Below are 12,000 nucleotides of genomic sequence, written 5' to 3' on the forward strand. Positions count from 1 at the left end.
ACTTAGTTGGTCTTTAAGGTGCTACTGGAAGGAATTTTTTTATTTTGACAAATCATAATCTTTACCTGGAATTTGTTGAAAACCCCTAGCAATTAATCTTGCCTTGTACCTTACAACTTCATTTTTGTCATTCATTTTAACTCTATAAACCCATTTTGAATCAATAAGTCTCATATCTGGGGTTTGTGGTACAAGAGACCAAGTGTTATAATAATAATAATAATAAATTTTATTTATATCCCGCCCTCCCCAGCCGAAGCTGGGCTCAGGGCGGCTAACAACAATCAAAATAGTTCAACATTCTAAAACATTCTTTATAAAATTAATTAAATCAAATTAAAATCAAATTAATGGCAACCATCAAGCAAAATTTTGTGCAGATTGCCAGAGGAGGGGGTCAGGCTGCGCCCTGACAAAAGGCCTGGTGGAACAGCTCTGTCTTGCAGGCCCTGCGGAAGGATGTCAGGTCCTGCAGGGCCCTAGTCTCTTGTGACAGAGCGTTCCACCAGATTGGAGCCGCGGCCGAGAAAGCCCTGGCTCTAGTTGAGGCCAGGCCTAACCTCTCTGAGGCCTGGGGTCTTTAGGGTGTTTTTATTTGCAGACCGTAAATTTCTCTGTGGGACATACCAGGAGAGGCGGTCCCGTAGGTACGAGGGTCCTAGGCCGTATAGGGCTTTAAAGGTTAAAACCAGCACCTTAAACCTGATCCTGTACTCCACCGGGAGCCAGTGCAGCTGGTACAGCACCGGATGGATATGATCTCGCAGCGAAGACCCCATAAGGAGTCTCGCCGCGGCATTCTGCACCCGCTGGAGTTTCTGGGTCAGTCTCAAGGGCAGCCCCACGTAGAGCGAGTTACAATAATCCAGTCTGGAGGTGACCGTCGCATGGATCACAGTGGCTAGGTCAGGGCGAGAGAGATAAGGAGCCAACTGCTTAGCTTGGCGGAGATGAAAAAATGCCGCCTTTGTTATAGCTGTAATCTGCGCCTCCATAGAGAGGGAGGTATCGAAGATTACACCCAAACTCTTTACGGATGATGCTGGCACTAATTGCACCCCCGCAAGAGACGGGAGTTGCCCCCTCAATCCCATATCGTCCCGCCCCAGCCAGAGGACCTCTGTCTTCGAAGGATTTAACTTCAACCGGCTCCCACGTAACCATCCAGCCACAGCTTCCAGACATCTGGTCAGTGTATCTGGGGCCAAGTCAGGATGGCCATCCATCAACAGATAGAGTTGGGTGTCATCGGCATACTGATGGCAACCCAGCCCAAAACTCCGGACAAGCTGGGCGAGGGGGCGCATAAAGATGTTAAAAAGCATCGGGGAGAGAATCGCACCCTGAGGCACTCCACACACCAAGGAGTGGCGCGATGACAATTCCCCCCCAAGCGCCACCCTCTGTCCCCGACCGGAGAGAAACGAGCACAGCCATTGAAGGACTGTGCCCTGGATCCCCATGTCGGCAAGGCGGCGGTCCAGGAGTTCGTGATCTACCATGTCGAAGGCTGCTGACAGGTCTAGAAGAATCAGCAGCCCCGACCCGCCTCTATCCAGCTGCCTGCGGAGATCATCTGTTAGGGCGACCAGAGCCGTCTCGGACCCATGACCCACGCGGAAGCCGGACTGGAATGGATCGAGAGCAGATGTTTCATCCAGAAACCTACTTAAAGAAGCTATTTCAGAGTTCATAGCTTTATACCAATTTACAGCTTGGTGCTTAGGTAAATTCTGAACGTCACTGTAGCTTTTTGGTTCAAAAACCGCCTTATTGGCATACACAGTATTAAAATGTTCATCTGCAAAACGTTGTGGCTTCTATCTCTTTCTATCTGAACGTCTCAGTCCGGAAGAGAATCAGACTCCTCAGACTTAATGGGACTAAGTGAACTACTAGTTTCAGGTTGTAAATCACCATTGTCAGACTGAAGAGATGCCTGTAGGCTAAGCTCACGGTCAGAAAACTCAAGAGAATCTAACCTCCCCTTGGGTGGCTGTGACTTTAAATCATCAAACAAATTATCAGATTCAACAGGCTTTTTGTCTTTTTCCATTAATTCAGAAGCACCATTTCCTCCTGCTGCTGCTGCTGCTTCTTCCTCAGTATCATTTATACCATTAGTATCTTGGAAAACAGCAACGCCATTCCAATTTACAGTTTGTATCATGCTTCTGGTAATATGAAATTTACCAGTTGCTGGTATGTAAATTCTGTATGCCCCCTGCTGGTAGCCCATTAATTTCCCCTGAACACTACGCTCACCCAATTTCTGCTTAGCAGGATAATGCATAATTACATCTGAACCCCAAATACATAGGTATTTCAGATTAGGGCATTTTTTAAACAACTTCTCATAGGGGGTGACATCTAAACCAGAATGATAACTGCGATTTCTAACATAACAAAAGGCATTGAGCGCTTCAGCCCAAAAGACTTTGGGCAGATTAGCATCGTGCAGATAAGTTTTAACCCCTGCCTGCAGGTCACGCTGCACAACTTCAACAAGCCCATTTTGCCAGGGACTTCGGGGACAAGATAACTCATGAGTAGTCCCCTGCGCTTCCAGGAAATTCTCAAAATCCTCAGAAACAAATTCCCGGTCAGAAAACAGGTTCTTAATAGGTTTGTTAAAGTGCATTTTACCCAGTTGTAAAAAGCTTTGTACTTCTCAAATGCTTGTGACTTTTCAGCTATTGCATAAGTCCAACAATATCTACTATACTGGTCTATCAGGGTAAGCCAGTACTTAGAACCTCCTAAGGATGGTGGGAGTGGCCCAACTAAATCACAATGTACACGCTCAAATGGCTCAGTTACTTTCCTATCTGAGCACCTACCCTTGCGTGCAACCTTAATCTTATTCTTGCAACAGGATAGACATTGCATAAAGAATTTGCATGGTTTTAAGTTGAGGCCATTAACAATATTCTTTGTCTTAATTACATCAGCAAAATTCAGATGTCCCAGAATTCTGTGCACCTCATGGACACACCCAGAATGTGGCCTTATATTCCTCAACTCCTGGCTTGACTGTGCTGCTCTGCAATTTATAGGCGATTGTGAGTAGGTGCGAAAATACAGTCTATATAAACCATCAGAGTCCCGGGCATACAATAGACGCTTTTCCCCCTCAAAAAACTCACACATTGAATTTAAGAAACGCACAGTTATGCCTTGACGAGCAAAACACCTTACTGATAATAAATTGTCCACTGACAGGCAGTAAATGCAGTTCTCTATTGTAATGTTTAAAGAGTCAACTATAACAGTACCCCTGCCAAGCGACTGTAAGACTTGTGAATTGGCTAAATGTACATTACCAATTTCCTCTTCAAAAGAAATAAACAAACTTCGATCATTGCAAATATGCTGAGATGCTCCTGAGTCCACAACAAAAGACTTCCACTTAGCACCTTTAAGTCTTTTACAATCTGTTGTCCGAGCATGAAAAGCTCACGGCTCGTTTCTGTCTTTATGGTACGATGTAGGCTGCTGGGCTGACGACCGTGACTGACGAACAGAAACAGACTTGGTAGTACTTTGCTTTCTTTTGGCTCTGCAGTCCTTTGCAAAATGTCCTTGCTTACTGCAGAACCAGCAACGCTTTGCAGCTTTAAATGCAGTTGTATCACCACAAGTTTGCATATGGTGTTCCTCATTCTTTCTGGAAATAGGAGTGCTTATGGCACAAGCCTCCCTTCTGTCCAACTCACCCATTAATCTTGCCGTTACCCCTTCCACAGTTAATTGTGCTGGTGGAACGGCAAATATCTGGCTAGCTATACCATCAAAGTCCTCGTTAAGGGAACAAAATGATAAAAACATACTGAATATCAGGTATCTCCATGTCCCTTCGAATTAATTTGCAGCGTATTGCCTCCAGACGTCTCAAGTGTGCTGCCAAATCACCACCAGGCTGCAACTTCGTCTGGTACAACTGCTTGAAAAACGTCAATGCAGACGCTGACTCTTTTCTAACATGCACTGCTGCAAGACTGTCCCACATTTCTTTGGCAGTTTTCTTAATTCTTATATAGACTACTTGCTGGTCGCTGACTGCCAAATTAATTATCGCCCTGGCTTTTGCATCTCCTTTCGACCATGCATTAGTTACAGGGTTAGGAGGGTCATCAGTTACATAGGTCCATACTTCTCTAGAGGTCAAGAGCACCTCCACCCGAAAAGACCATAAACTATAGTTCTCATCTGTTAGCTGTGGGAAGACCAGAGCCTTCTCAGCTTCAGGAACCCGGTCAACCATTCTGGAACTCTTCCAGACCCACAGAACTACACCAACAGGAGAAGGAGTTTTCAAACCTTTCTCGGAGTCCAAAAATATGCAGTCATCCACTCAGCAGCTGGGCCCATAACCAAAGATGTTGGCTTTTTGCAGTATGGTAGCGCTGCAGAGAGCTTGCTGGGGAGACCATGCATTAAAAAGGGACTCAAAAAGCTACTTAAACAAGGTTTTAATTACAAAAACAAAAACTCCTTATATACTAAATACATCAACAAACAAACATGACCCGACCACCAACCCATCCCCCAGGATAATGGGAGAGCTAGGTGCTGCTCCTTATATACTACACCCAATTGCTGACACAGCTTAATCAGTACAACTCAGCAGCACCTGCTATGTTTCACAGCTGTAAAGCTGGGTCTCGTTATTTTGCTCTGGCCCTTTCTCTGGCCCCTTAAAGACATACACATCGAGTGGAACAATGATGAACCTTTACATAGTAAGAAACCATTCAACACAAACAGGCTGGATATGTCAATTACTGTCCTGATTAAAGCATTCCATAGCTGAGATACTGTTTGGCAAGCAACCATACAAAAAATCATACAAATCCTTATTAATCCCTTTCATCTAGCATTCTTACAAACGCCCTATGTTGCTTCCTTATTGCTAAACCTTGCCAACTGCTGAGTCTTCAGCCAGTCAGTCCAGTCAAAGTAAACTTTCCACCCCTTCGTGAACTGTAGGCTTTGCAGAGAGAAAGTCTCTCCTTTTTACAGGCTCCAGGCTTGGGGTTCATTTTGCAAACAGGCTTGTTAGTTTTCTACACAAAGTTGGGGTTCATAATAAATTCTGTTCACTCCTTCCCTCAGTGGCACAAGGTTATATTGCACATACAATGCATAAAAATTGCTTTTTCTTTACCGGTCCGAGTCCCTAGTTTATCACTGTCCTTCAGGTGAGGGTCTCCTGCAGATACCATCTAATCAGGAGGCCCACTCCATACTTCTCTTTTCATGAGGTGGCCAAAGCTTCTGGATCTGTCCTTCCAGTGAGCACTCAGGGCTGATTTCCTTAAGAATGGATAGGTTTGATCTTCTTGCAGTCCATGGGACTCTCAAGAGTCTCCTCCAGCATAACTAGCGCACGCACGAGTCGCTTTTCGCCGCTTCTGCGCATGCGCATGGCGTCATTTTGAGCTGTTTTAGCACCACACTAGCCTAATTTCTAATTGCAATTCATATTAATCAGACTTCCTGTCATCTGAGTGATACATATAAGAATGATTATAGTGTTTGACTGTAGCACATGACTTGGGATCACGTTCCAAGGCTACTTGGATATGGTGTCAGAACACTTATTCCTTTCTAATAAGAGGGTATATAAAGAGAGGGAAATATTGTTTTCTCCGAGGAAAGCAAGAACTCCTTAGAGAAAGAGAGGTGAACCTAACCAGGCATCCTAAAAAGTATCAAAGAGAAAAAGAAAGCAAGAGAAGGATGGAGATACGGGCACTTTTGATTGCTGTCCTGGTGGCTCTTCTGATTCTGCGTTACCTGAAACAGCTCTGGTCAAATAGGCACTATCCCCCTGGACCTCTCCAGCTTCCTCTCATTGGAGGCATATGGCGGACTGGGCTTAAGCTTCATACCCATACTTTCATTAAGGTACGGTACTTATTTCTTTTTTATAATAATTTGTAATGAATATGGGTTGCTCGTGTGTAAGTTACCGCCACTCCTGGCTAAGTTGGCTTGTTAAACCTTTCCTGTCTGGACAGCCCTTCACTTCGTGGCTGCCTCAGTCGCTAGCAGAATCCGTCAGTGGGCGTTTCTTAAACCTTTTCCAGCATAAAAGTTGTTTGACGCTAAGTCTCCTCCTACTCTCCCTGCATGGAAGTCTTCTGCGCAGGGAGGGTGTGGGTAGCGGAGGACCTGTGCTCTCCCCGCTGGTGTCCAGCAAAGAGTCCTGGAGCCCTCTCGCCGATTCCCCCATCTGCCCCTCTATATCCCTGGTGTTGCGCTGATTTCCTTCCCCAGCTGAGCTGCCTCTCTCCCTGCTGGGTCCCTCTCCAGCATCACTTGAGAGCCTTCCTTCCGCCTCTGGCTTCGATGTCAGCTCCCTGACATCCACCTCCCCCCCCAGGACCCCCTCCACCCCGGCCCGAACTTTTGATCCAACTTCGTCCCTTTCTTCGGCTGACGATGCGGGGAACCCCCGGAAGGAGCTGTCACCATCCTCTGAGGATTCAAAATCCGCTTCCCACCTGCTCTGATCCCTTCCCGCGGGGCAGGCCTCCCAATCTGATTCTTCCTCCTCCGAAGCCTCTCCTCCCTCCTCTTCGGAGGCAGGAAACCCCACAAAATCCTCTTTGCGTGGACAGGCGGAGTCCCCAGATCCTGCACGGTCCCCCCGTCATGTGGAATAACAACTCAAGACAACGTGCTATGGGATTAAATTGGCCACAACTTTATTAAATTTCAAATGTGGGTAGACCTTGGCTCAGGCATTGGGCGTTCTCCCTCCCCGGTCCCCAGCCGGGGACCTAGGGAGCATCAGGGTTATCCAGTGTGTGTGTGTGGGGGGGATGGGCCGGCTCTGGAGAACATATGTTCAAGCAGAGATGGCCGCCCCCGTAACACCGCCGCCGCAGGAGAGAGCAATGACGACCTTTCGGTGTACGGCCAAAGCCTCCCTTCAGAAAACCCCTTTAACGGGGAACCCTGGTATCGCCGCCGCAATAGGAAGATGGACAAAAGGATTCCGCCCAAGGCCTGATACCGCCAAAGTTGTGACGCTTTGCTACGGGAAAGGCAAAACCTGCCGATGCAGGGAAATTCCTTTCCGGCCCTTTAACAGCCACCTTAACGTAGCAGCGTCCGCATACCTGTGAAGAAAAGTTAACCTGCAAAACCTGTGAAAAAAAGTTAACCTGCAAAATAAGACATCAACTGAGGGTGCGTAGGGTGGGAGAAGCTCTGGAGCCAAGTGAGGATTCCTAGGTAAGATCCTCCCTCTATTGTGTGGGCAGGTAATCCCTCCCCTACCTGGCCTGGTCTCCTTGGCAAGTGAGGATTCCTAGGTAAGATCCTCCCTCTATTGTGTGGGCAGGTAATCCCTCCCCTACCTGGCTTGGTCTCCTAGGTGGGATTGGACAACTGACTGAGGTAGGCGGAGACCTCCAGGTATTCCACCTGAGGGAAGGCAAAGCCAAACCTATGCTGTTGGAGCTGCTCCAGATCTAGGGGCTGCACGCGTCCACGCAAAGGGCGCCCCCCATTTTAAGCGGGGAGTGGTCATCATCGTCTGTGGTTCCAAATTGCTCCTCCCAGAATCTCGCTAGTGGTTTGGGCTTATTCCTTCCCCAGCTGAGCTGCCTCTCTCCCTGCTGGGTCCCTCTCCATCATCACTTGAGAGCCTTCCCTCTGCCTCTGGCTCCGATGTCAGTTCCCTGACATAATTTTTATTAGTTTTACATATAAACACCTTGTGTAACCTCATATCCTCTTATTAAATCTTTTTGGCTCAACTTAACCTAACAACTTCCTTCCCTCCTTGTGGTTTACAAACTTAAATTTTGCTTCTTTGCATTTCACTTCTTTTCCTATTCTTGTTATATCATTACCTGAAATCATATATTACTCATCCTGAATAGGTAGCAATTTCACCTTACGGATCTTCAGATAACTCTGTGTACTGCATGCTGTGAAGTTAATACCTTCATTCCATAACTTCTCCCAATCTTCTAACTGTATATTATGTCCAATATCTTTAGTCCAATGTATCATTACCGATTTTACTTCGTCACCTTTAGTATGCCATTCCAATAATAATACATTTTCGACAGTACTTTTTCTTATCATTCAGTAAATCTATCTCAAATCTAGATCTTGTTGTTTCAAAACCATTTTCATTTTTATCCTCTTTAAACACTTCATTTATCTGACGATAATGCAACCAATCCCTCAATAATTCTTTAATTTCCTCAATATTTTTTTTAGTTTTAGCTGATTTCCCTCCTCCATCACTAAATCTCTGTAGGTGGCCCATTTTTCTTCCATATTTAACTTTTTAACCATTAGCGCTTGCAATGGTGAATGCCACTACAGAGTTTTACGTTCTAATAAGCTTTTATATCTATTCCACACTTCATATATTCTTGGTTTTCCCCTTGCCGAATAAATTGTGTTATAACTTTTTGCCATTCTTTAAAATAACTCAACCCACTTATTACTGGGATTGTTTGAAATAAAAATAACCATTTTGGGTAGCAGATTCATCTTTACCACTGATATTCTTCCCCAAAATGATAGCTTCATCCTTCCCCACACTTCTAGATCTCTTTCAATTCCATTACATATAGGTGTCTAATTGTCTTTAAAGGCAAAAGCAACAGAAGAAAAACTTATTTCAATGGGAGTCAAAATAGATGAAAATGTGAAAATAGCAGCTGAGTTATCAACTCAGGTCAATAATTTAGTACAAAAAAATTCAGAACTGATGAAAATAGTGCTAGACCTTAAAGGTAAAACACAGAACCTAGAGGAAGCTCAGAAAAAATTACAAAATGAAAATAGAGAGTTGAAAAGTGAATGCGATAAGATAAGGAAAGGAAAGGAACAGCAGATCTGAAAGCACAGCAGGATTCAACTTTGGACTCTATTGCGATGTTGCAAATGCAGAGGAGGAAGAATACCCTAAGATTCAGAGGACTAACAGAGGACGCAGAGAAAATAATTGAGAAAAAAATCTCAAAACAGCTAGCAGCTTGGTTAGACCTAGAAGAAGCAGAAGTAGCACAAAAAATAGAAAAAACATTCAGAGTCAAATCTAATGTAGCAAAAGCAAACAACTGGCCGGCTGATTGTTTAGTCTCTTTTAACTCTATGGATTTCAGAAATAGAATTTTAAAAGATTAAAGCAAAGACATGGCAAGCTAGAGTTTAGAAAACCGTTTGTAAAGGATGAACTTTCATCATCTAAAATTACTGAACCCCCTTTGGAAGCAGGAGAAGAGGAGGATTTTTTCTCGACTGTTTAAACCTGCAGAAGAGTGTGTAAAGAAAAGCAATTTTCCACCGTCTTGAACCTGGGAGCGGGGTGTCAGGACAGACGTTTTCGGAGTTCATTGACTATAGACAAACGTTTTTGACAGACAGTTAAAAGAAGAGAAACATAGTGATTCCATTGTTCTCCTTCGCAGTTAAAAGGAACAAAATATTGACAAAATATCTGAAAAAGGAAACTTTGTTTTTAGATCTGCTTTAAAAAAAGAGAGAGAGAGAGATGGATACAAATAGAAGTTCTTCCCCTAGAGGGAGCTTGTGAAACTGTTATTAAATCTGAACTGGGGAGCTTTGCAGCTGCAATAGATTAAGATCATGGGATCAGACTTTGACCTTGCACAACAATGTACTTGGAGGCGCTGGTGCGTGCTTTCTGCAAGACAAGTGCTTTATTGGAACAGTTACATGAGAAGACGGATTTGATGACTGTTGCGATCAGAAATTTTGGACAGGTAGTGGGTATCTATATAGAACCCACTCAGGAATCAATTCAGGAGTGTGCTCTGACAGATCAGATGAGGGAGGAGGTTGTGGCTGGACCCCGGGAGGCAGAGATGGAGGGAACTGTGGCCCAGCAGGAACATGAGTTGTTGGATCTGACAAATGAACCTGGAAAAAGCCAGATTTGGAGAGATAGAGTCTTGTTTGGCTTGGAGATGGGGGGCTGGATGGACCCCCCTATGCAGGGATGTTTTGACTTTTCAAGTCTGGCGTTGGGCCGGGAGGAGTTTGGAGTTGTGGGGGTCCTCAACTTTGGAGGGACCTTGAAACATGCTTTTAAATACCACATGGAGTTCAGTGTGGACTATGGAAAAGGGGCTGATCTGTCGAGAAGGGACAAAAATATTGTCAAGCTGGAGTCTCCATGAGTGAAAGGAGCAGAAGACAAAGTAAAGTACAGGTATAAATATGAAGAAGATCTGCGGAAGGGACATGGAAGAGACTTAAGGGCCTCGGACATAAGGTTACCAGGTTAATGAACTAGAAGGATGGGATAGAAAGGACTGACAAAACCCGAGACCAGGAGGAAGAGACATTGGATGAAGATTGGAAGAAAGTTTTAAAAATTCTACTTAGGAATGTTTTCTAAAATTAATGAGTATTAGAAAAATGTTGGAACGAAATTATTTGGCTTTAGCAGAAATGTTAAAAAGAACTATGTAAGAATATGCTATGGTTATGAGAAATTGGTATAAATAAGATTTAAGTTTTAAGTTTTAGGGTTTTTTATGGTAAGATAAGGTAATTTAATAGATAGATTAAGGTAATTTAATGACAGAATATTATGAAAAATGGAAAGGATTTGCTGTGACAATCAACGACTAGAACACAAAAAAGGGAGGTGTGAGGATGTCGATGAAATAAGGTAATGACAGTTAAGGATTTGGGAATATTGGATCTGTTTTTAAATCTTTGTGGTTTATTTTTGCTTTCTGATTTTGATGTGCTATGTGTTTTGTTTTTGATTTTTGCTTTTGACTTTTATTGATTTGTATTGTTTAATTGCAATTTGTTTCTTTCTTGTTTTTTCCTTCTTTTTCTCTTTGTTTTTTTGTAATTTTAAAATTCTCAATAAACATCTGTCAGAGCTGCCACCCAGTCCCAGCTCACATAGGACCAAGTCCGCCAGCGTTCACTTTATAAGAGTCTTTATTAAGTTACAGGTTTCATTTCCGAACTGCAGCGTGCAGCTCTACACCTTCTGCCCTAGGTCGGCGAAGACCCGTCTGAGTCCCCGCCTCTTGCACACCAGCTTAATACCCTAGCCTTGCTCCACCTCCTTCGCCTCTCCCTACGTCTCTGGGTCCTTCTGCCCCCCTGGGCCTCCTCCCTTCTACTCTCCTCTGACGCTGACCCCCCTGATCCTTCTGCCTCCTTGCGGCGGGCTTTGGGACCTGGCTCACTCTCCGGGCTGCTTACTGCTCCGGCTTCCGCTGCATTTGAACTTGGCGCGCGCGCCCAACTCTCTACTTTCCTCTTAACCGTTGCCTCGCTCTCTGAGGAGGGCGTGACCACCCCTGACTCGTGCCCTCCCTCCTGCTGACAGCCTCCGGAACCCGATGCCTGGCTACCTTCCTCCCTGCTGCTCTCAGTCTTGAGCGTGGGTCCCGACTTCCAGCTGCTGCCGCCCTCAGTTATGAGCGTGGGTCCCGACTTCCAGCTGCTACTCTCTGAATCTCCTCTGTTCCCTTCCTCCTGGGGTGTCCCCCCGGATCCCCCCCTTGCTCTGCTCACTGGGGCTCCCTTTTGGGAGTCCTCTGACTCACTGCTTAGGCTTGGAGATCTCGGGTCGTCATCATCACTCATTTTCCCTTCGGATTCCTCCCCCTCGCTCTCTGCTTCCTCCCTTCTCTGCGTCTCTGCTCCTGAACCCCTGACATCCATCCCCCCCTCGAAGCCCCCCCTTCCCCCCTCCCCGCTTTCAGGTGTGGGTGCTGGGTGCTCCATCATCACGGGAGGGAATGCCGGATACAGTTCGCTCCCCGTGGTTGGCCGCCAACTGAAGACCTCCGAGTCTTCCTCCTCGCGGTCGCCGACGTTGACCTGTTCCGCTTCCATCTCTGTACCGCCGTGCTCGAACCCAAGGTCCTCCCCGAACACGTCCATGTCAGTCTCTGCGTCGGTCGCTCGACCTGGCATCTCCAGCCACTTCCTGCGCCATTGCTCCTCCGGTCGATCGTCCCACCAATA

The 12,000-nt window shown here is 45.5% G+C and overlaps 3 protein-coding genes across 3 annotated transcripts in view; 2 read left to right on the forward strand and 1 right to left on the reverse strand.

The window, feature by feature from the left end:
- Positions 1-12,000, reverse strand: part of LOC309533181 (cytochrome P450 2J2-like) — a 120,254-nt gene that overhangs the window by 61,492 nt on the left and 46,762 nt on the right. The window lies entirely within an intron of this gene.
- Positions 5,642-12,000, forward strand: part of LOC309533161 (cytochrome P450 2J2-like) — an 81,338-nt gene continuing 74,979 nt past the window's right edge. Inside the window, exon 1 of the mRNA XM_082224364.1 lies at positions 5,642-5,725. The gene's annotated coding sequence lies outside the window, so the exon portion shown is untranslated. The remainder of the gene's footprint in view (positions 5,726-12,000) is intronic.
- LOC309533162 (cytochrome P450 2C39-like) overlaps positions 5,719-12,000 on the forward strand; it is a 37,524-nt gene continuing 31,242 nt past the window's right edge. Inside the window, exon 1 of the mRNA XM_082224365.1 lies at positions 5,719-5,910. Coding sequence (XP_082080491.1) covers positions 5,743-5,910 — 168 coding nt within the window. The 5' untranslated portion in view covers positions 5,719-5,742. The remainder of the gene's footprint in view (positions 5,911-12,000) is intronic.

This window comes from Podarcis vaucheri (genome assembly GCF_965113315.1).
Source record: "Podarcis vaucheri genome assembly, chromosome: 5".
NCBI lineage: Eukaryota > Metazoa > Chordata > Lepidosauria > Squamata > Lacertidae > Podarcis > Podarcis vaucheri.